Source organism: Notamacropus eugenii, chromosome 4, assembly GCF_028372415.1.
Source record: "Notamacropus eugenii isolate mMacEug1 chromosome 4, mMacEug1.pri_v2, whole genome shotgun sequence".
NCBI classification, from domain to species: Eukaryota; Metazoa; Chordata; class Mammalia; order Diprotodontia; family Macropodidae; genus Notamacropus; species Notamacropus eugenii.
Window position 1 is genome coordinate 281,867,713 of NC_092875.1, and position 23,644 is coordinate 281,891,356.

Here is a 23,644-nt window from a genome sequence, read left to right on the forward strand (position 1 = left end):
TAGTAAGATTAGAGAATAGAATATTTTATGCAGAATTTGTGAGATAATGCTGACAAGTTCATACACTACCAGCTTCTGATGCACCTTAAATTCTAGGATGGGAAATTTAGATCCAAAATGGGAGTTATTGTGGGAATTTTCTACAAAGTGACCTGATCTGTTACTTGAACTCTGAATGAAGAGAGGGTTGGGCACTGGTCTTGTGATTTCATTGTTATAAAGAGCTCCCAGTGAATAATATCTTCCAGTGAATGTCAGTAAAGAGATGTTAAGTTCTTTTCCCACGGTCACTCAGCCAACATGTGTAAGGTGGATTGGATCTAGTTATTTCTTACTTCAAAGCCAGTTCTTTCTGCTATATAATTTATGCATAACAATGTAATTTTATAATAGCACAAAAGATAAAGTTCAACACTTGAAAATATATACTTAGTACATAGACTCTGCTCCCTTTTTCATTTAATTGTGATGATAAAGGTAATAGCATTTATATGGCACTTACGTTTCCAATCACTTTACAAATATTTTCTCATTTTATCCTGACAACAAGAATTGTTATGTTAATGTTGCTGCTGAAAGCATCATTATTATTCCCCATTTTACAGTTAAGGAAACAGGGACAGACAGAGGGAAAATGACGTTTCGGGGGTCACAAAGCTAGAAAGTTTCTGAGGATGGATTTGAACTCAGGTCTTTCTAACTCCAAATCTAGAACTCCATTCACTTTTTACTTATGACACCTTCAGCAGCAGCATTGGAAAGCACTTTTCTTCTTGTTCAGTCATTCAGTCGTGACTCTTCATGACGTTATGGACCATAGCATGCCAGATCTTTCTATCCTCCATCTCTCCAAATCTAAGTTCATATTCATATTCCCCTTCTCGTTTTGTCTTCAATATTTCCCAAAGTCAAAGTCTTTTCCAATTAGTCACACCTTCTCATTAAGTGTCCAATATATTTAAGCTTCAGTTTTAGTATTTGACCTTCCAATGAATAGCCTGAATTAATTTCTTTAAATATTGACTGTTTGGATCTCCTTGCTGTCCAAGGGATTCCCAAAAGTCTTCTCAAACACTGCAATGTGAAAGTGTCAATTCTGAGGTGCTCGGCTCTATCTGTTATGCCAGCTCACTGCCCTAAAAGCATTAACTTTGTATGTATTTGCCAATGAAATCACAGAGGTCAAGGAGCAGTTCCTTTCAAAATTACAGTGTTTCTATCAGTTCAGGTCTAATGCATTGAGATTAAGCCCCTCATTTTATTTTAAGTGCCTTGGTTTTGCCACATTAGACTTGTACTGAGAAAACTATTTGATTCACATAGTAGAACTTAGATTCAAATAACATTTCTCTGCAACTTTTCAACCATTTAGTAGATGGTAAGGAATGTATTTCCATTTATCTTCTTTCTTTGACTGTTTGTGTTGTCCATTATCTTGAAAACCAACTATTTCACTTTGAGCAATAATATTTAAAAGAATGTAGGTTGGAAGCCAGAAACAGTAAGTTTTACTAATGATGGGAAATGCCTATTCTTCTTAATAGCTCCACTCCCAGAGAGAATGCAAAGTGTTGACTTTTTTAAGGGGTTCAAACACCAGGCATGATGAAGAAATGTTTTCAATACCCTGGCAGTTGGACTAGACTTGGGAGAGAATGCTAAGTTCTCAGCAAATGGAGCTTTCCAGAGGGGCCAGGAGGGCTCTTTGACCTCCTCCAAGTCCTTGGTTGCTTTCACTATCCCGTGAATTTCTTGTGGAGAGGGAAGAGGGCATCTTCTGATAGTGAGAGAGAATTTGCCCAGGACTTTGACACAGCAAAATTTGTTTTAATTCAAAACTCTGAAGTTGTGAAGAATGAAATAAGTGCTATATGTTGAAATTTACATTGTATGCTAATATCTGGCATTTATTTTGTTCCAGCTCTCAGCGTTAGAGAGGCAGATCTTTGACTTCCTTGGCTTCCAGTGGGCACCAATTCTTGGAAATTTTCTGCACATAATAGTTGTCATTTTGGGCTTGTTTGGAACCATTCAGTTTAGACCTCGATATATAGTGGTGGTAAGTCTCCTACTTTTATCATGTCCTTAATTTACACAGAGAGGTAGGGCTATGTGTTGGGTAGAGAGCTGGCCTCTGAGATGGGAAGACCAGACTCTAATACTGTGATCCCAAGCAAGTCACTTAATTTTTCAGCACCTCAAGCAACTCTCCAAGACCACCTTACGGAGTTGGTCTTTATCTGCATGTTAGGAGTTCCCTATACTAGTGAATCACCTGGTCTAGTATATAAACTTTTCAATTAAGATTTAATTCCTCCTCTTAAACTGCTTCAGGGAAAAGTTAAATTCTTACATTCTGAGATTAAAAAAAAAAAATCTCACATCATCATCTACTCTAGCTTCCCAGGTGAGAGAATGAAGGCCTAGAGAGGCTATATGCCTTGCCCAAGGAAATATGAGGATATGAATTGAAATCCTTGGTGTCAAATCCACTGAATGAAAAGATTTCAATAATTTCTTTTAATGTTTTCTTGGCTCTACAGATGACTCCCTTATAAAACAGAATCTGGGAGAAAAGAAAATACATACATACATTTTCCATGTTATATGATAAGAAAGATTAATTGCATTAATAGATAGAGCATTAAGCATAACATTAATATTAAGCATGACTTAATACATGGTCTAGCAAGATATTTTTGTGACAGAATCTGACTATAGTCAGCTATCTATGATATTCATATTGTCATGGGGAAAGTTAATGGCATTTTAGTTATGAAATAAATGAAAAATTACAATAATTTCAAAAAGCACCCACATTATTTAATGTGTGGCCTTGGGAAATCACTTCATCTCCCCTCACCTCAGTTTCTACATATGTAAAGTGAGGGGGTAAGGTTCTATGGCCTCTAAGATCTCTTCCAACTTTAGATGTTATGATCTTAAGATGTTCCTCCTACAATTCGGACCTTTTGGCTCCTTTCTTTTCTTCAGTTATCTCAAAATTTCCCTTATATTTCCTTTAAAAAAATGGTACAGAAATCACAAATGTGTACTTCAATGGTTACTTTACAACATTAACCAGGTGGTGGAATAGATAGAGTATTGGTCTTAGAATCAGAAAGACCTGAGTTCAAATCTTGCCTCAGACACTTATTAGGTACCATCTTGGGCAGGTCACTTAACCTTTTTTTAGTCCTTAGTTCCTGTAAAATGGGGATAATAATATTTACCCCTACTGGTTGTTGTGAGGATGAAATGAGATGTATGTATGTATATGTATATGTAAAGTATTTAGCAAGTGTGACTCACAATGTAAATGCTAGGTATTGTAATTAAGTCACTAATGAACTTCATCCTGTTTTTAACTTAGCAATTTTTTTCATGTTTTCGGGATCATATTGAATTTAAACCCATTCTCTAAGATTACATTATGCTTTTTCAATTTGATGGACACATGCTTGGTTTTTATTGGTTTTTAAAAATGCAATGGGAATATTTTCAACTTCATTCTCTAGAGAATGGTCTTCTATGTGACTCATTTTCCCCATTTAAAAGTTGGGGACAATATTGTGAACCATCCTTGTGAGGTGGTTGTGAGAAGTAACAAGCCATATTTAAATTACAACATGCTAGAATGGTAACTACACGCTTTAAAAGACTCAGTAGAATAAAATATATCCCATGGGATTCTGCAGTCATTGCATACTCTGTTAATTTGATCATAAAACTTCTGATTCTCATTTCATTTTTTCAAATAAGACTGGAGGAAAAGTTCTGAATTTGCAGTCAGAGAAGCCAGGTTCAGTTGAGCTCTACCCCTAAATATTGTGTAATTCTGGTGAATCATTACCTTTCTGAATCTCAATTTCCTCATCTATACAGTGACTTAGGGTGGGGAACCTGCAGCCTTGAGTCCACATGTGGCCCTCTAGGTGCTCAAGTGTGCTGAATTCAAACCTCACAGAATAAATTCCCTTAATAAAATGATTTGTTCTGTGGAGTTTGGATTTAGCCAAAGGGTCACACTTGAAGACCTAGTGGGCCACATGTGGCTTTGAGGCTACAGGTTCCCCCTCCCCCCAATCTAGACCATAGAGCCTGTTTATTTATTTATTATGGGTCATATATTTGTAGATCAGAATCATTGATACCAGTTTATGACTTATTCTCATATAGTGCTAACCAAGAAACTTACCTCTTAAATAACAGCCAACTGAATTTATGAGATGAAATAATAAGAATCCTTATTGTGACAATTCACTCTTTTAAAAAATCCTCAGAAGAATCATATGAATATTGATTAAATATTAATTACTAAATAACCAGTATACTCAGAGGCGTATTTTGGAATTTAATGGAGTTTACTTTGATTCAGAAGCTTCTTATTCTCTAGTCACTATGAATGAGATAGTATTTGAAAAGCACTTAATATGGTGCTTGGCACATAGTCGGTACTTAATAAATGCTTATTCTCCCCTCACCCCACTATAGGACTCTAGGTCTACAGAGATCAAGAGGTATGAGAACCAATCATAATATGTTTCTCTTCTGTAGATAAAGGAAGAACAGAAGATTTCCTCATTCTCATCCTTCTCTAGAGTTTTTTTTTTTTAAATATCCATTAAACCTATCCCTCCTCCCCCTTTTTTTTTTTCTAATATTGCTTCCTTCCCTCTGTGGCTAACATGAAAAACTAAACTCTGATGGCTAATAATTTCTGAGCATGACTCCAGTGTGCAATCTTTAGGCAGTGGTGAGAATTAACATATACAGTTCTCCTCATCTTTATTGTTACTGCTTTAAACACTTAGCTGTTTCTCTTTCCTCCACAATGATGAATGATTATTTAGTACCTAATAAAGCTCTTTATTGAAGGAAGTGCTTCAACAGTTTTTAGTTTTCTTTATGTGTGAGGAAAGAGCTCTTAAAGGAGTTCTGCCCACTGCCTCCAACCCTCTTGGAGATCTTTGACTTCAGTATAGATCATGGCAACTTTGAAATATGTTGGCATAATACTATATAATTTCCTCATAACTTCTAAGACCAGTGTTTATCTATGAAATTTACTAATGGCTGCTTGAAAAAATATAAAGATGTCAGGTACATATCTGTATGCCTAAGGTGTGTTTTTTAATTGTCACCTTGAAAGAAAAATAAATATGGAAGTGCTAGTTTGACAAGAGATATTAAAATGAAGAAGGCAGCATTAGTTTCCAGTATTAAGAGCAAGGCATAAGAAGACAAGATTGTTTCTACCTCAATAGTATTTACCATGTTAAATCCTACCTAAATGGGATCTACCACATTGTTTCTATATAAATAACATTTAAATTTGTTGTTTTCTTGGACTGAGTTCTTTATCATTTACATAAAGCTTTCTAATGCCATGACACTTCTGACCAATAGAAGAAAAAATGAACAAGCAAGGTGAGAGGAGACCGGTGAAAGTTTAATTTTGAAGTTCAAGATGAAGTTCACCCATAAAAAATCTATTGGCATCTGTAGAGGAGCAATGGCCTAGAAACTGGCAGTGTTATTTGTTAGCAGTGTAATGACTGGCAAGACTCTTAGCTTCTGAGAATAAAAATACTTGTACTACCTATCTCACATAGTTCTTTGTGAGGTAAGCCTCTCCAGAGCTTTATGGGTATGAGCTAACATTATATTCTTCATATAATTATGAATATATTCATATAATTACTTCTGGTTTTATCATTATGTAGTTCTTCAAATTTAAGTATATTCACTAAATTACACTCTTACCACTTACTGATTAAATGTATATCCATACATTATAGTATAAATATTATAAATTTTTTAGTTATGATAAATAAATTTAAAATCATTAGAATCATAGATCTAGTTGAAAGGGAACTCCAAAGGCCATTCAGCCCAATCATCTCATTTTAGGCATAGACTCATTTGGTCATGCAAATAGTAAAGTACAGAACTGAGGCTCAAAATTTTGATTCATAATCTAGGAATCATTCCTCTACCATACTGGATGAGCCTCTGGGCTGAGAAGGTAAACAAACAAATGAAAACTAATGTAGGATGTTCCCATAGTAATAAGTTTGAATTTGTGTTAATAATCACCAGCAAAGAATGATTTGAATATTTGAATTTGCATGAGCCACCTACCACTCATAATAGAAGATATCAAGTATTTTCTAGGCCTTAAATATGTGCATAACATGTATATAAATGAGCATATGCAAAATAAATAATTATAGGATTTAAAAGCAATGAGTCATCAGTGAGTTAAGTTAGAAAGGGTCTGCAATTCATCAGCTTTTAAAATATTAGTCATATTCAAAAACTGCCAAATCAGAACATAAATATTAAGGGAAAAGCCATTTTAGAAGAGATTTTTTTTTTAAATTCAGATATTATGAAAAGAAAAGGGAGGAACTCAGGCTAATCATACTTTACATGGGATAAAGAAGAAAATCACTCCATGCAAACCAGTAACATTCTATTCTAAACCAGAAGATATTTACAAACTAATTTGCTATGGTCAAGATTAGAGCCTAGTGATGTTCTAATTATGTTAATTGATCAATCCAAAAATCAATAGCATTCATTAAATACCTACAATGTGCCAAACGCTATATTAGGTACTAAGAATGCCAAGATGAAAATGAAAGTGTCCCTGCCTTTGAGAAGCTTATATTTAATAGGGAAGGGAACATACATATAGATTTGTTGCTTCATTCATGCCTGACTCTTCGCAATCCATTTGGGGTTTTCTTGGCAAAGATACTTGAGTGGTTTGCCATTTCCTACTCCTGCTCATTTTGCAAATGAGGAAACTGAAACAAATAAGGTTAAATAAATTGCCCAGGGTCACACAGCTAGTAAGTGTGTAAACTCACTAAATCTGAGGCCAGATTTAAACTCAGGAGGCTGAATTTTCCTGACTCCAGTTCTGGCACTCTATCCACTGCACAACCCAGCTGCCCAAATGGATGTATGGACAAGAGAAATTCAAAATAAATATAAGAAAATGGATACAATGGTACTGTCAGCTGGGGGTCTGTAGAAGATAGCCCTTGAGCCGAGATTGAAAGGAAATTCGGGCTTCTAGGAGGCAGAGAGTGTTCCCTGCAAAGGGGGTTAGGGGTGCTGGGGTGTGGAATTAGGAGAGTTATACGTACGATAAAGTCAGGAAGAATGATTGGTGAGATAATAAGTACATAAATGACCATACCTAAAACAAAAATTAAATACAAGCTAATTTGGAGGGGAAAATACTAGCCCCTGGGGATAGTAGGAATAGACTCACATAGAACAGCACACTTAGAGGAAGCTGGAGATTTTAAAATGTGGAGATGAGGAAAAACTGAATCCTAGTTTGGTAGAGGGCAAAACTGCTCTCCCTCTGCAAAGACAGAGAGAGGAGACAAAGTATCATGTCATCTGTCAGCCACAAAAATGTCAATTTGGCCGAATCATTTAGACTGTGAAGGAGAATCATATATGATAAAGCTAGAATAATAGAGTGGAGAAAGGTTATAAAGGCTTTCAAATTCTAGTGAGAAAAGTTTATATTTGTCTCCAGAATTATTAGGAAACCACTGGGGTTTATTGTTTGGTGAAGGAAGTTAACTATTTACATATTCAAACCTGTGCCTTGGGAAAATCATTAAGGCAGCCACTTGGGTCTAGATCTGATCTAAGACAGACCCCTGAGAGTTGAGATTTTGATTTTAGAAGTTGCCTATCATTTGGCACCAGCTAAGCATCAAAATGTGCCTGGAGTTGCTCTGGGTTGCTTTGTACTCAGGCAGGCAGGTAGTAAACGTGTAGTCCTCTCAGTCAACCAAGTCTCAAGGATGGTCCCAATACCTTTAATGGAAAAATTGGCCTAACTTGCATAGAGACAGGGGTTAGGATATTTCCCCTGCTACAGCAGTGGCATGACGAATATATGGAATGGGAAGAAGCAAGCGGCAGGGAGACTAACTTCTAGTTTAAGAAGCAACAATCATTACTTCTGAAAGAAAGCACTGATTTTAATTATTAGTCCTATTAAAAAATAAAGTAGCAAAGCAAGGATTATAATTTTCTGAGTAAAGTAAAAAGAAATATTTTTAAAGTAAAGAGATCACCACTTGTATTTCCTGTGGTTGAGCATTCTTCCACGTTAAATATTTCTTTCATTCCAAGTGTTATAAACTTATTTATTATAACTAAGTAGTGTGATCTGGACATTTCCCAAAATGCAGTTAGTTATTAACAATAATATTACACTGAAACAGACAGTTATGCAATGCTTTGCAAAGAGCTTTATATACATTATTTCTTTTGATTATTATAATCCTTTGAGGTAGATACAGTTATGACCCCCATGAGGAATGTGACAAGAGGGTAGATTAGATCTCTGAGAATTCAAACTCGGTTCTTTCTGATTCTTCTCTATCCATTATATTCCACCACTTTTAAGCATTTGATTATGACCTTGAGGAGACTTTTGGGAAAGAAATTTTCAGGTTTTAAGAATGTATATTTTGAAGGTCCTTGCGACTGATTAGTGGCTCTTAGTTTTACGAGGTTCCATGTTGAAGTAAACAACATATAATTAACAAAATTATATAATTAGCGTATAATTAACAAAAAGCTTCTGTACTTCCCTTACAAAGAAAAATAGGCCAGGAAGTCCAATATTTAAACTACATATGATACCATAGATTAAAAGCTGAAATAAGCCTTAAAAACCAGTTAGTCAAACCCTCTCTTTTTGTAGATAAGGAAACTGAGGTCCGAAAAAATTACATGATTTGACCAATATCACACAGCTAGCATGTGAGAGAATGGCGATTTCAACCCAAGTCCTTTGATGTCAAATAGAGCACTTTTCCACTTTCCTAGAGAGCTGTTGTAAAGAAAGAGCTTTCCATTTTCAGGCAATAACCTGCATCAGAGCAATGGGGATGCTGGTATTTGACTCAAAGCCTTTAACGTCTGGCAGACCTAAGTCATTGTTAAATTATGGGTGACCCCACAGCAAGTTTGGATAATGGTGTTCATTGAAGGAGAAAATACTTAGAAAACAGTAATCAAGTCAAGGTTTTTGGATTTATTTGTGCTGTAGGCCAGTAATGCATGTTAAAGAATAAATCTAAGCCTTACTGTCATCTGCTAAAAGCTACGGAGAATATTGGATTTGTAATTTCTAGAGATCTTTGGAGACCTCCATAAGAAATCTTTTCCTGGGTTCTCCCTGTCCACTTCTTCCCAGAAGGCTTATGCTTATTGACATTTCTTATTATTGATCTATTTAATGTATGATCTTTTTATCTTCACATTTTTCTTCTTTTTCTCTTTTTTCTTTCTGTCTAGTACACGGTGTGGACTGCCCTCTGGGTCACCTGGAATGTTTTCATTATCTGCTTTTATTTAGAAGTAGGCGGGCTGTCTAAGGTGGGTTGATCATACTTTAACTTTGGGGTGAAGAAAATGCTTTGGCAAATGACAGGTATGATTCATAGAATTTTATTGCTGTCTCATTAACCTCAGAACCAAAAAGAAGATTATTCCTCTTTAAAACTGATATTTAGCCCTTAAAAGGAACTGGCATATATATATATATATATATATATGTTATATACATAGCTTGACTCATAGAAAACGTAACTTTCTCAGAAAAACGTAAATAAATACACAATGGAAAGCACATTTGGATCTTTATAATATAGTCTGATTTTTGATTGTCATATGCTGAAGTGGGCAACTGAGCTCTCAGCATGTCACTATGTTCAGCTGTAAAAGGTATAATGCCACAGTAGCTAGAGTTCTAAATGAGAGAGTGCAAAATGTATTTGAGTATTCTTGGGCTTGGAGCAGCCAAAGGGATTGAAGAGGTTAATGCAATGGCGTGCTGAACAAATTGGCAATACTATTGGAATGCTAATTCTGAAGAACTACGTGAAAAAGAGTGCTATCTTTTCACATTTGAATGGAGTATTCTATTACTTGCAACTAAAAGCTGTGGTGCAATGATTCCTATTTCTCACTCTTGAACAGACAGAAGACAGTGTCTTGGATGAACCTTATACAAATTTTATTTCCAACCACACAAAAGTAAATGTTAGGATCGTTGAGAGGTTCCATTATGACTTGTGCAAAAATATTTTTGATTGCCACCCAAATGTAAAGGCAGATTGCACTGCATTTTTATTTACATAATTTGAAATTATTTCTCCCCCTTCATGCACCAGCACAACCTGTTGCTATGGAGTAGAACCTTAGCAGCATCATTATAACAGGAAAATCATAGCTAATTTTTGTTTTAGGTTATTAGGTTTATTACCAGTTTGGAAGGACACAAGATGTGTATGGAGGGGAGGGCAGACTATTCCTGCCAGTAATTCCAACTATAAGACCAAAGGTGAGGGGTGGGAGGTGGGGAGGGCTGATCTGTTCTGCCCTAATAGGCCAATTTTAGGGATGCAGACCCTTTGAGATACCGAATAAAGAGGGGCCCATGCTAGGATGCTGATAAATACGTGTAGATTTATCAGGATTTGCTGGGCTAATTAGGTTGAGTTTAAACATGAGATCCATCTTTGGCAGCAGGGAGACAGAATGGTGTAATAGATCCCCTCCCCAACCTCAGGTCAGGTCAAATATCGTATAGAAAAAGAACAAAGAGGGCTAATGCTTGGGATGCTGCAGGGTCACACGCAAATATTCCCATGTGATAGCTGGAGCTTCTTTTGCTATTTATGTTTCCTCCAGGTAGCTTGCATTCCTCTATGAAGCCTTGGGTCACATTCCCACTCTGGCTGCTAGCATGCACACTTCTATCTGGGTAAAGGTGTTCTTTTGCTTCGAGGATGTCACACAGTCCTCTGAGGGCCATAGGGCCTCTCCTGAAAGCATTTGTAGATAAAATCTGGGAAAAATTTATACCAAAGCAGCCTATTGCTGCTAGACTCTATCTAACAAAAGTACTAGTGAAGTCCATTTTGTAATAAAAAGAATTCAGTGGAGTCAAGGTATGAGAAACCCCCAGAGGATTTTCTTGAAAACCTTTGTTCCATACAATAATAAATTTATAATTAGAAGCAGTCACCATTTTCTTATGTTGTCAAATGCATCCAGTTTTCACAATAAATTCAACATATATTGAAGATAATATTAATTTGTTTTCTATTATGAAGGTAACTAAAATAGTAAAAGTAAACACTAATCTTTCTGTTATCTTGGACAAATTTTAAAGTCATTTGAGCATTCAGATTTTCTGAATAAGGAGTCGCATCTGTTAAATTTAGACCCAGGACATTTGGAGTTGATTTGTGTTTTCTGTCTTATAGTTTTATTTATTTATATTTATTTATATTTCTATCTTATAGTTTTAAGCCATCAGTTTGAAGTAATATTTATTGGGTATTAGGAAATCATTTTTTATTCTTCCTGTATGTGTTAAGACTGGGAGGGATTTGTAAAATGTGATCACACATCTCTAAATGCTGACTCACTCTAAAACAAGAGTGTAAACCAAATGAGTCAATTTTATTGATTGATCTTTAAATGACACTCCAGGCTCGTCTAAGGTAAGGCATAGGACTTGTTAAGAAGTGACTTTCTGTCTCCCTGGAAGTTCTCTGACTGATGAATTAATATTTTCTCTACTCTGCTTGTATAATCCCTCCTTTTCCAAATTTGGCCTACACTCTTAGCTCTTCCTCTTGGGAATGTGTGTATAGCAGGCAAGGAAACCAAAATTGAGCTTTCTTCCTTCTTTACATAATCTAAAGCTCTATCAAATCCTCTAAACCCTCTTGAGCATTAGTGATTATTCTCTGAACTGGGGAAATTTAGGGACAGCAGGGTATTTGTGACTTTGTCAAAGGAAAATGCATTCAGTTCCCAAACCAGTAGTTGATGGCAGAAGGCAGCATTCAGCTGTTTTTTTCTTTGCAAACAACTATTTAAAACAAAACGATCCTCCTCCCTCCCACTTCCTGCATTCTGCGGTTAATGCTTTGTTTTTTGCAATGGGTTATGGCTTAACTTATAATGAAGCTTAACTCTTACTTGTATACGGTGCTTACAATGGGCCAGGCCCTATGTTAAGCACTTAACAATTATTATCTCATTCCATCCTCACCACAACTCTAGGGATACAGTTATTATTATCTCCATTTTACAGATGAGAAGTCTGAGGCAGACAGAGGCAGACTGACTTACCCAAGGTCCCACAACTAGTAAGTGTTTGAGGCTGGATTTGAACTCAGGACTTCCTGACTTAAGATCCAGCACTGAGTGACTTATCTGTCTGTTCTGCAAGATGCTTTTCTCCCCACAAAGCAATGATATCAAAAGAATTCATTTCTCACTTTGAGCACTAAATCATGCTCAAGTTATATAGACTAGATGAAAAATCTGCATAGTAACCTACTTCCTCAAGCATCTAGGGTTTGGGATCCATTTAAGATTTTTTAAAGTTCAGAGGGCAAACCTTAACAATCCTTTCTTTCTGTTTTAAAAGATGGTAGATTGATTCTATGCCAAGACTTGTCTTAGCAACCTATGTTTTACATACATCAGATCTTTTCTTTACAGAATCTGGGCAAACCCTACAGTGGTAACAACAAAATTCAAGAATTACCTTCCCTATCTTAAGAGGGATATCCTAGCTTAAAAGAAAATATATTTAAAGTTTTGTTTTACCTTTGGGATGTTTTTGGCTTGATAAATGAATATAGATGTGTTTAATGGACTAGAAAATCACAATATTACGTTCCAAACAAAATAATCAAGAGACACCGGTGTGTCTAATTCAAGAACCTGGAAATCCCTTTCCCCCATTTTCCATGCTAGGGAAAAACAGCATCATATGTCATTTGATTCAAAGTAGGAGCCATACCTATATTCCTTTCAATCTCTCTCTTTCTCTTTTTCTTAAAGACAAACATATTAGTCTCTATGGGAGCATAGAGGGACATACCAAAGAATCACATGAACCAGTGATACTAAGATCAATAGGCTGTCACTGGACACCTTTTAACTTACCTAAAGGGGAAATGCTTGTGAGTCAAGGTGACAGTCAGGAATGGAAGCCCAAGATAGGAAAGGACTAGAAGGGAAAGATACAATTAGAAGAGACACTGCCTTTTTGGTACAATAGTGCTTCCAAGAAGATACTAACTTTGTCCTCAATGTCCCCAGCTTTAGTGCTCTGATCCCTCCAAATCTGAGCAGAGACATCTTCAATACTGTTAGAGACACACTTGACACTAATAAGGTATCAAGAAAAATTTATTATAGCAGGGAATTGAACACTTTGACCAAAGTGGACCCCCACACTCTTTTCAGGAGAAGGGAGTAAGATGAGGTTATATATTGTTAGTTCAAGGCAGATCCTCCCACCAGGAGATGGATTAGGTCACCATCTTCTCTACATGCCCATTATGTAAACTGCCCCCCCCCCACCCAGTGTGATTCCTCCTCCCAAACATGCTTTAACATAAAATCCGTGATCAGGAAATGGAGGGATGATTTTATACGGGGTGTGTCTGATTACATACACGAAGTTCATTAAGCAAGCTGAGTGAAGAAAAGCCTTCTCCATGTAACTCTAGGTCATTTTTCTTGGCTGCTTCCAGCTAGCTGCAGATTTGGTTCTTTTATCAAAAACTCGGTAATTTTCTGAAGGCCCCTGTCTGTCTTTTGATTAGTTGAGTCCACCTGCAGTCGACTGGCCTTCATATTATCTAACTTATTCTCAATGACTTCGTTGATTAATAATAACTTACTGTGGAAACTTAACTTTTGCTGTCTCTCACAATACTCACTCATACTCACTGGCGCCAGTATCCAGAACCATCAAAATTAAGGCATGAGCTACCATACTTCTTGTATAAGGCCACACCATGCATTTGTGTAACCAAAGAGCTGGGCTAGATCCAGATATTTGTTAAAGAGAGTTGGAATCTTGCATATCCCTTATGCATTGGCATTTCACTTTCAGGGTTACAGATGAGGAGGCACCAATTATTAAAGTTGCATGGAAGATGGAACTCTAGCTGTAGACACAGAACGTTGAAGAAAAGGGAGGAGTACTAGGAAGGAGAGTCAGGGAATCAATAGTAGAGGAAAAAGCTGTTGCAAGAACAACTAGGCCTCCAAGCCACAGTTGTCTTCACACAAATACAACTGCTGTCTTTGGGCCTTACACAGTCTTCAGGTTGGAGAAGCTTAAATATTTTGGTTTGGAATACCTCCTGTTGTATTTCAGAGTATATAAGGAAAGAAAACAATAAACACCAGTTTGAAAGTTGTATTTAAAACTACTCTCTGCAATGTCAGTAAAAACATTTTCGTTAAATTATAGTGTAGATTTGCCCTATGGCCAAATATACTATCATAAGTCTATCTTTTGGGAAAATTGAGACATAACATTTTTTACATTTAGAACTTTGAGGCTACTCACTACTATAGGAATACTGCAGATGGGAAGATTGAATGAAGTGACTTTTTAAAAGACATTTAATAAGTTCTTGGTAGTAGACCCTAGAATCCAAATATCAGTCTCATATCTATGACCTTGTTAATTAGACCATGATGTTCTCCAGCGAGGTTGAAATATTGAAATAGAAATAGCTTCTCCTGTACTGCCTCTGTTACTCATCCAGAGAGTAAATTAAGCAACCTTGGAAGTGACTCAGGGTATGTCTCAGTCATTTATTATGACCATTAAGGGCACTATTAACAAGTTACTACTTCTGTTTTAGAACTCTTGGGAGCTTTTCTTTCTCTTTCTTGTGGTATATTTGGAACATAGAGCCATATATCCCTTTCCATTGGGTGCCTTTTATGAGACTGAAAAGGAAGTGATTTTGAGAACTTACACTGCACTGCACACTCTTTGATTACAAAGGGATTAGGCTGAGGTTATTAATGGCTTCTTTTATGTCTCAAATTAGCACTATAGGCTATTTAATATTTCCTTATTACTTACTTTTCATGGAGCCAGGCAGATCTTGTACATTAGTGAGCCTAGAGAGTTTTCACTGTATCTAGTTTCCATAGCTCTCAGGTAAAGCCTTTACATGACAGTGCAGAAATAATCTTGGAAATGATCGAAATGGGAAGGACTGATGTGAAGAAATGCTGGATTGGGTCAAGCATAAACTCTGATCAAATATGAGAAGCCATATGGGGAGGGGGCAGCACACATCCATCTGTTTCACCTCTTCTAAGAGTAATAAACACTTTTCCTCAAAGTTTTCCTTTTAATTACTTCATTAAAAATAACTATTGTAGACTTATAGGAGATTCACATATATCTGATTTTTAATGGATCTGTAATTTACCTAGTTTGGTGCAATGTAATATCATGGAATTCAGTAAGTAATTATATAACACAAAAATAAAAAAAATACAACTTCTGTTCCCTACAATTAAATAGGGGAACATGACATGAGAGGGATGGAATGGTTTTTTTCCACTAATACTTAATTTCTTCCTCATATAATTGCCCTACCTGAATGACTCAGAAAGGAGCTCAGGGTAATTTGAATGGGCCTACCCAGTTCACCCCAGAGGGACATACAGATCTCAAAAGGACAATTAAAAGGGGTTAGAAGTTGAGCAGCTCCAGAAAACCTCTAGCTACTTGGAATCTGGGGGAGAAAGCATATTAAATTGACAAATTTTCCTTAACTCAACCTGGTGCAGGCATGGAGCCTTCCCTGGAAGATTGGCAGAACTGTAGTACAAGGATTTAATCCTTCCTTGTCACTACCTTACAGTAAGCCGTAGAGAGACCAAGTGTTTCTCACCAAGACAGAGGAGATCTGGAAACTCTCCCAGAGATACAGGACTGGCATCTGACTGGGCAGGATACAGTCAGTTGAAGCTATAAGAAAGAATGGATAGCATTCATCAGCAACCTACAACTACAAGGAAGGTTTGTAGGTCAGTGGAAGAACCATGATGAGAAATAATGCTGAGGGATGATCTTTGCTATACCAGGGGAGCTATGGAATGCTATTGGCTGAGTGAAAAGTGATACCTTTCATTTATTCTGTCTATACGGTGTACGTACATAGTTGTTAACATATTGTCTCTCCCATTAGAATGTGGGGTCCTTGTGGGCCAGGATCATGCTTTTTACTTTCTCTGTTTTCCTAATGCTTAGCCACGATGATTGGCAAGTGGTAACTGCTTAATAAAAGCTTTTTGGATGATTGATCAATAACCAGAAGAACTGTGGAGGAGAGAACAAGGAGGAACTGGGCCTAGTACTGCATACTAGAGGAAATGTCATGTCTAGGACTTGATTTCAAGTGATTATAACTATATAAGCCTTTGAAAGAGGGTTGCTTATAGGTGTATGTAATTGTTTTCTATGACCTCTGTTGTGAGCCCTACTTACAAGATTTCTTTAACCAATAAATAAAATCACTCTTACTTCAAACCTTGTGAATCATGTGCTTGCAAGAAGTATTGAGTGTCACATAAAGAAGTTCCTGTATATTTTAAGTGGCAGCAATGGATCAGAGAAGTGAGAAATATTTCAGAGTACCCAGGCCAAGGGTAAGGAACCTGCAACCTCAAGGCCACATGTAGCCTTCTGGTTCTTTAGGTGAGGCTTTTCATTGGGTCCAAGTTTTACAGAGCAAATCCTTCTATTAAGGAGATTTGTAATGTAAAGTTTGGATTCAGTCAAAGGGCTGCACTTGAGGACCTAGAAGGCCACAGGTTCCTCACGCCTGGCCTAGGCCCTTTGTACCATTTGATAGCCACTGATATGAGAATTGTAGCCAAAGCAGATTGTGATAAGGACAAAGAAAGGAGCTAGTTAGTATTCTAAGAAAATATGAGGAGGAAATGATTACTTTAAACTTGAGGGTGAAGGGAAAGCTTTTTGTGGTGGTGGCACCTGAGTTACTTGAAGGAAGGATTTCAAAGAAATGAGGAGGAAGTGTTTTCCAGGTGTATTGGTCAGGCTATCTGAACAGAAAGACAAAAGAAGCCAAGATGAGTTGGGGAACAGCAAATAGTGAGGTTTGGTAGGAATGTATCCTGCATCTTATAATAAGCCTGGAAAGCCGAGGTCTCTCACTAATATAGTTTTGCTGTCTGTTTCTTCCTGTAACTCATTTAACTTCTCCTCTTAGAATCTGGATGCTATACCATTTAGTACATGTATGTTTCATATTGATATTACTTCATTGTCTATGGTACCTTGTAGCAAGATGTAGTTTCCTTCCTTATCTCTTAACATTCCTACATAAGAAGATGAGACTTGAAACTCATAAGAATTTTCTCATTATTAGGGCAATTAGAAGGAGTATATATAGACAGAGGGCACGGGTGTGAGTTGAACATGAAGGCATGATATATAAAAAAATAAAATTCAGGGCTGAGAGAGGAATACACTGGAAGAAAGGAAAGGTTAAGGTAAAATGGGGCAAATTATCTCAAACAAAAAAAGAGAAGAAAAAGCTTTTACAGTGAAGGAGAAGATGGAGGAGGCGAGAGGGAATAAGTAAGCCTTACTCTCATCACAATTGGCTCAAAGAGTTAATAACACATACACTCAATTGGTTATGGAAATCTATCTTGCCACACAGAAAAGTAGGAGGGAAAGGTGTTGAGAAAGGGGAGGGGAGGGAATAGAAGGAAGGACAGGGTAGTCAGAAGCAAAACTCTGGAGAGGGGAGATAGGATGAGGGAAATACAGTGAACAATTGTAGCCATGAAAAACATTTTGAAGCAAGTTTCTCTAATGAAGGCCTCATTTCTCAAACATATAGAGAACTTAGTAAAATTTATAAAAATAAGAGTCATTCCCCAATTGATAAATGGCTGAAAGATATGAACAGTTTTCAGATGAAGTAATCAAAGCTATCTATAGCAATATGAAAAAAATATTCGAATTCACTATTGATTGGAGAAATGCAAGTTAAAACAAGTCTGAAGTACTACCTCATTATCTCTTGGATTGGCTAAAAGGACAAAAAAAAGGAAAATGACAGATGCTGGAGGAGATGAGGGGAAAATGAGACATTAATGCACTGTTGGTGGAATTGTGACCTAATTCAGCCACTCTGCAGAGCAATTTGGAACTGTGCTCAAAGTACTATAAAACCGTGCATGCACTTTAACCTGGCAATACCACTATGGGTCTATATCCAAAAAGAAATAACGAAATAAAAAGGAAAAGAATCTATATGTACAAAAATATTTATAGCATCTCTTTTCTAGTGGTAAAGAAATTGAGAGGCTGCCAATAAATTGGGGAAGGGCTAAACAAATTGTGGTATGTGATTGTGATGAATGTTATTGCGCTATAAGAAATGATGAGCAAAATGGTCTCAGAAAAACTTGGAAGGTCTTATAGACGCTAAGACATATTGTATACAAAGTAACAGCAATATTGTAAGATGATCAGCTAAGAATGATTAAGCTGTTCTCAGCGATACAATGTTTCCAACTCTGAAGGACTTAGGATGAAAAGCAATCCATCCCAAGAGAAAGAACCGATGGTGTCTGAATGCAGACTGAAATCTTTTTCTACTTTCTTTATTTTTAATGAGAGATTTTTTTCTCTGTTTTCTTCCACAACATGACTAATATGGAAATATATTTTTGTGTGACTACGCATGTGTAACCTATTTCAAATTGCTTGCCTTCTCAGTGAGGTGGGTGGGGCAGGAGAGAATTTGGAACTTGAAGTTTTAAAAATGAATGTTAAAATGATTTTACATGTTATTGGGGAAGATAAAATACTCAGATTTTCAAAATGAATATTAAAAATGTCTTAAGATATAATTTAAAAATATATAATATTTTAAATGATGAGGAGACAAAATGAGAGTGTAAAGGAAGATTGGAAGTAACACTTAAAATGTCTTTAAAAGGTTAAGGAATTTGTATTTTGTTTATAGGCTGAAGGTTTAGGGTCAAGGGAGTTTAGACAATAATGTGATTTAACCAAAAAGGTCCTGGATTTAGTGCAAGAGACCTGGTTTGGGTGCCAGCTCCAAAGCTACCTGCAGGCCCTCAGGCCATTTACCTAACCTCTCAGAGATTCAGCAGTAAAAGTGGAATAAAAATACACTAATTACTTCCTAAGTTGATTGGGTGAAAAGCACTTTACAAATATAAAAGCTATGTAAATGTGATCTATTATGGTCACCCTTGTGCATTAGGGACTTCAGGTTAGTACCTGTATGGAAGACAGATTAGGGTTAGAAGAGAATAGTTACAGGGAGAGCAGTTAGGAGGATATTTTGAGAGATGAAGCTGTGTTTGCTCAGGAAGGTGTGCTCTTTAACTACCAAGAATCTTAAAGAGACCTAATGATTATTCCCCAAATGTCTAGAATAGACAGAACCATTCCCATTCTGTTTTAAGTTGAAACCATTCCCCATGAGAGCGATCTCCTGTGGCAAGTTTCAGCCCAATACTTCCCCTTAGCAGCTGGCAAGGGCTAACAAGACTTTTGCTCCCTAACTTAATTTATCTTTCTGAATGTTTCCTAAGCAAAATCTTCATCACACTGGAGGCTGATATTCAACACAAGTCTTTCCAGGTTGAATAGTTGGCACCAATTTGCTTGGTTAGGCATGTCATGTTCATGAGGAGGAAGAGGTGAGGGATTGGGGGATATGGTGATTTCAGAATTAAAAGGCACATTTCCCCTCAGGAACTTACAATCAATCTGATATTTTTTCTGCTTCTTAAAAGATCTACTTATATTTTGTCTCAGGATTCGTTTTTTAAGAAAGTTCTTAACTAAAATTGTTCCAATCTGTATACTTTAAAAGTGAATTCAATCTAAAATAACTAAATAATTCACTTTAGAATGCATTTTTAGAAATGGTATTTTACTACCTGCGTATCTATTCCAAAGAATCAAAGAATATGGGTTCAAATCCTATCTCTGTGACTGTGTGACCTTAGGCAAGTCACTTAGCCATTCTGGGTATCGGGTTTGTGATTTGTTCCTCTGTTATAGAGTGAAGGGGTCAGCCTAGATGATCTCTAAGATCCCTTTCTACTGAAAGTCCATAACCCTGGGAAGTACAGCTGTAATCTAGTAAGAGTTAGTCTGGTCACTGGTAACATTTAAACTGCTCTGGTTAGGCCATGATATGATTGTCCATCATCGCTCTAACCATCAATATGAACATCTCTTTAGAGAGTCTACCAAAGGAAACTTTTATAAATCTGAATAACGTATTACCCATGTTTGACAAGGAAATTTGAAGACCACCTTAAGCGCCTTAATGGTAAAAGTAAGCGTAAGGAAGTTCCAGAAAAGCATCATGTGGTACAAAAAGGACACTGGTAAATGCCACTGGGAACCTGTATCTTCTCCTTGCTATGCTAACTGACATGTTTAGCTAATAGGATCTATTGTTGGAAAACTTCAGTTAGGAGCATCATCCACATGACGCATATACAAAGAGCAATATCAGGTGACATTTAGGAGATATCACAAGATTATCAAAGGCAGCTTTATAAGCATGTTTATTTGCATTTCTATTTACAACAAGATGGCAGCATATGCCTCTGGGCATCTTTATAAAATAAAAGAGTGCAGCACAATTAAATGATAAAATATGAACATTCAATTGAAGAGCAAGTGAGTCTAGAATGCAATCTTTGTGTTAAGGTAACCATTACGGTAATAAATGAATCACTTGAATGTACCCCAGAAAGAGATATCAAACCCATTTAACTAATATTAATAATAGCTAGCATTTGTTTGGTATTTTCAGATTTATAAAGCATTTTACATGTTTTAACTTATTTTTTTCCCCACAACAACCTTTGGAAGCATGCTCATTTTATAGATGAGAACACTGAAGCATAGAGAGGTTAAGTGACTTGCTGGTAAATGTCTGAGGCTGGATTTAAACTTAGGTCTTCCTGACTGCAAGTCTTGCAGGCTATCCAATATGTTTACCAGCAATTTCTGCCCATTGACAAAATACATTGAAATCTACTCTCCTTTCAGAAAAAAACTCAATCTGCACAAATATGTATTTGTTAAATCAGAACAGTATGACTAGAGAAAGAAATAGAAAGCAAATTCTTCAGAAATGATTTGTTTATAGGGCACAGTTAAGGTGATTTGCTCATAGGACACACCCAATAAAAAATTGGTGATTTGGTTTGCTAGACGTGGTTCTTAAGATGCCTTTAAGGATTTGACACAATTTTCTAGAATCCTGGTATGGCAAAGGTGAATCTGAAGAAAAGGGAAAAGATTTAAGAAGGAGATGGGAAAGGGAGGAAGAGGAATCATTATTGGTTAGATCATCACTTGGACTGGGTGTAAGGGGATAAGGCAGGGGTGGGGAACCTGTGGCCTCAAGACCACGTGTGGCCTTCTAGGTCTTTAAATGTGTCCCTTTCACTGGATCCAAACTTCACAGGAAAAATCCCTTTAATTAAAAGATTTGTTCTATAAAACTTGAACTCAGTCAAAAGACCATACCCATGATGTTCCCCAGCCCTGGTGTAAGGATTTGAAACAAAATATCACCTGCTTTTGGTTTTAGAAGTGAGTGTTAGCATTATGGTAATTTAGATATATTTCCATTGGGAGTTACCTGCAAATGAAACTCCTTTATAATAAAATAATTTTCTGTTGGTCCATTTGTGATGTTTTAGTTAAAGTATCTCATAATACTAGCTAGCATTTCTCTAGTGCTTTAAGGTTGCAAAGTACTTTGCAAATATTATCTCATTTTATCCCCACAGTAAGGCAAACAGGTTAAGTGACTTGTCCAAAGTTACATAGTTATTAAGTATTTAAAGCCAGATTTAAACTCAGGGCTTCTGAAGTCTAGATCCAGCACTGTAGCCAGTGCACTACCTCGCTGCTTCTGGATGATTCAGGCATTTAGATGATCCCCAAAATCTCAACCCCTTAATTAATAGGATAATTGATTTATAATAGCTTTAATAATAAAAGGGGATTCAAAGTGATCTAATCCAGGGGTTTTTAACCCTTTCTGTGTCATGGACCCCTTTGGTAGTCTGGGAAAGCAGATAGACTAACCCCTTTCCAGAACAATGGCACCTACCTTCGTGAATTAATGAAAGAAGATACTCAGTTTCAGTTAGATGTTAGTAAAAAATATAGATGTGCTTTATTACTATCCAAGTTCCCCGAAATCTATGTATAGACCCCCAAGTTATGGACCCTGGAATAGTTCAACTTCCTCAAAGTACAGGTGAGAATATTGACATCCAGAGCTAGGTGATTTATCCAAGGTCACATAGGTATTAAGTCTCAGAACTGGGAATGCAACCCAGATCCCCAGACTCCAAATCTAAGGCTCTCCAATGATCCCAGATGACAGTCTACCATTATGGTAGTAAAACATCAATAAAAACAAGCAACCTCATCACTAAGAGTAATAAGAAATCTACATACAAACTGGTGGATAGGTTACAATATAGTGAACTGTCTGAAAGTGTTCTCTGAGAGAACAATAGGGAAGCTGTCAGGGTCATGACAGTGAAACTTTCCAAGCACAAGTGATGAATCTTCACAGCTGAAGGAGAGGAGGTAGGGAATGGTGTTTGGGAATGAACCAGTTTTGTTTCAAAGAAAAGAATTTCCCTGACTCCAAGTTCCCCCAACTCTGCCAAGAATCTCATCCTCCTAAGCCTCCAATTCAGAATGTCTCCACCCTTGTTTTCTAGGCTTACATAAGAACTTTTCATAAGAGCTACAGTTCTTTTCCATATATTTTTTTCTGATTTAAGGAAATTGATAAAAAGTTGTAGAACATAATCTAGTTCTCAGTCTTCCTTGTATTAACTTGTGACTTCCTAATTTCCAGGTCAAGATCTGAATGTATTAAATATCAGTATGTTAAATCACATGCTGACTAGATTACATTTTAAAAACTGATTTTTACCTAGAAACTTGAACTTAGTGTTATAGTCAGACTGACTTAATATACAGAAAGTAGAAATAAAGCTGAGGAGGGAAACAAAGTATTTAAAAAACTGAACCCCATTTTCATGCAGCAAAGGTACTTTAATCTAAGGGTTGTAAAAATGAATTTTATGTAACATGAACATACATGACTCCAAATGTCCCAAATTCCAAAATTCCAAGAGGAATTTTAATGGCTCAGTTTCTAATACTAAAAATGTATTCTTATAGATGGAAAAATGTCAGGGCTGATTTGTCATTGTGGTGAAGTTGAATTTTATTTTTAGATTTAGATGCAATTGATACATAGCAAAAATAATAAAAATTAATAATATGCCATTCATAAATGAAGACAGTTACTAACTTCCAATCAGCATAGCATTTGATTTTAGTTCTTCCACCAGTACCCCACTCTCTCTCTCTCACCTAGTATCCTTTATGAATTATGGCATATTGATATACTACGACTAGTACCAGTGATAGATTTGTTAGGCATGGAACATAGAAAAGTTAACTAATTTTTATAAGAGTTGTCTCCAGTCAACTGAGCTAACTTGTATAAGCAATTAACAGCATTAGCATTAAATGTATATGTTTTGGGAGGACAAGATTGGTTTTTAAAATGTAATGAGATTAATGTCATCATGGCACCATGAAATTGGCTTCTTAAGTCAAAGGAATATCCCCCAAAAGCAGGGTTTTTCTTACCACCATAATGGA

The 23,644-nt window shown here is 36.5% G+C and overlaps 1 protein-coding gene across 1 annotated transcript in view; it reads left to right on the forward strand.

The window, feature by feature from the left end:
- NKAIN3 (sodium/potassium transporting ATPase interacting 3) overlaps window positions 1–23,644 on the forward strand; it is an 838,213-nt gene that overhangs the window by 449,990 nt on the left and 364,579 nt on the right. Inside the window, exons 2-3 of the mRNA XM_072604673.1 lie at window positions 1,922–2,059; window positions 9,346–9,426. Of these exons, the coding sequence (XP_072460774.1) occupies window positions 1,922–2,059; window positions 9,346–9,426 (219 nt within the window). The remainder of the gene's footprint in view (window positions 1–1,921; window positions 2,060–9,345; window positions 9,427–23,644) is intronic.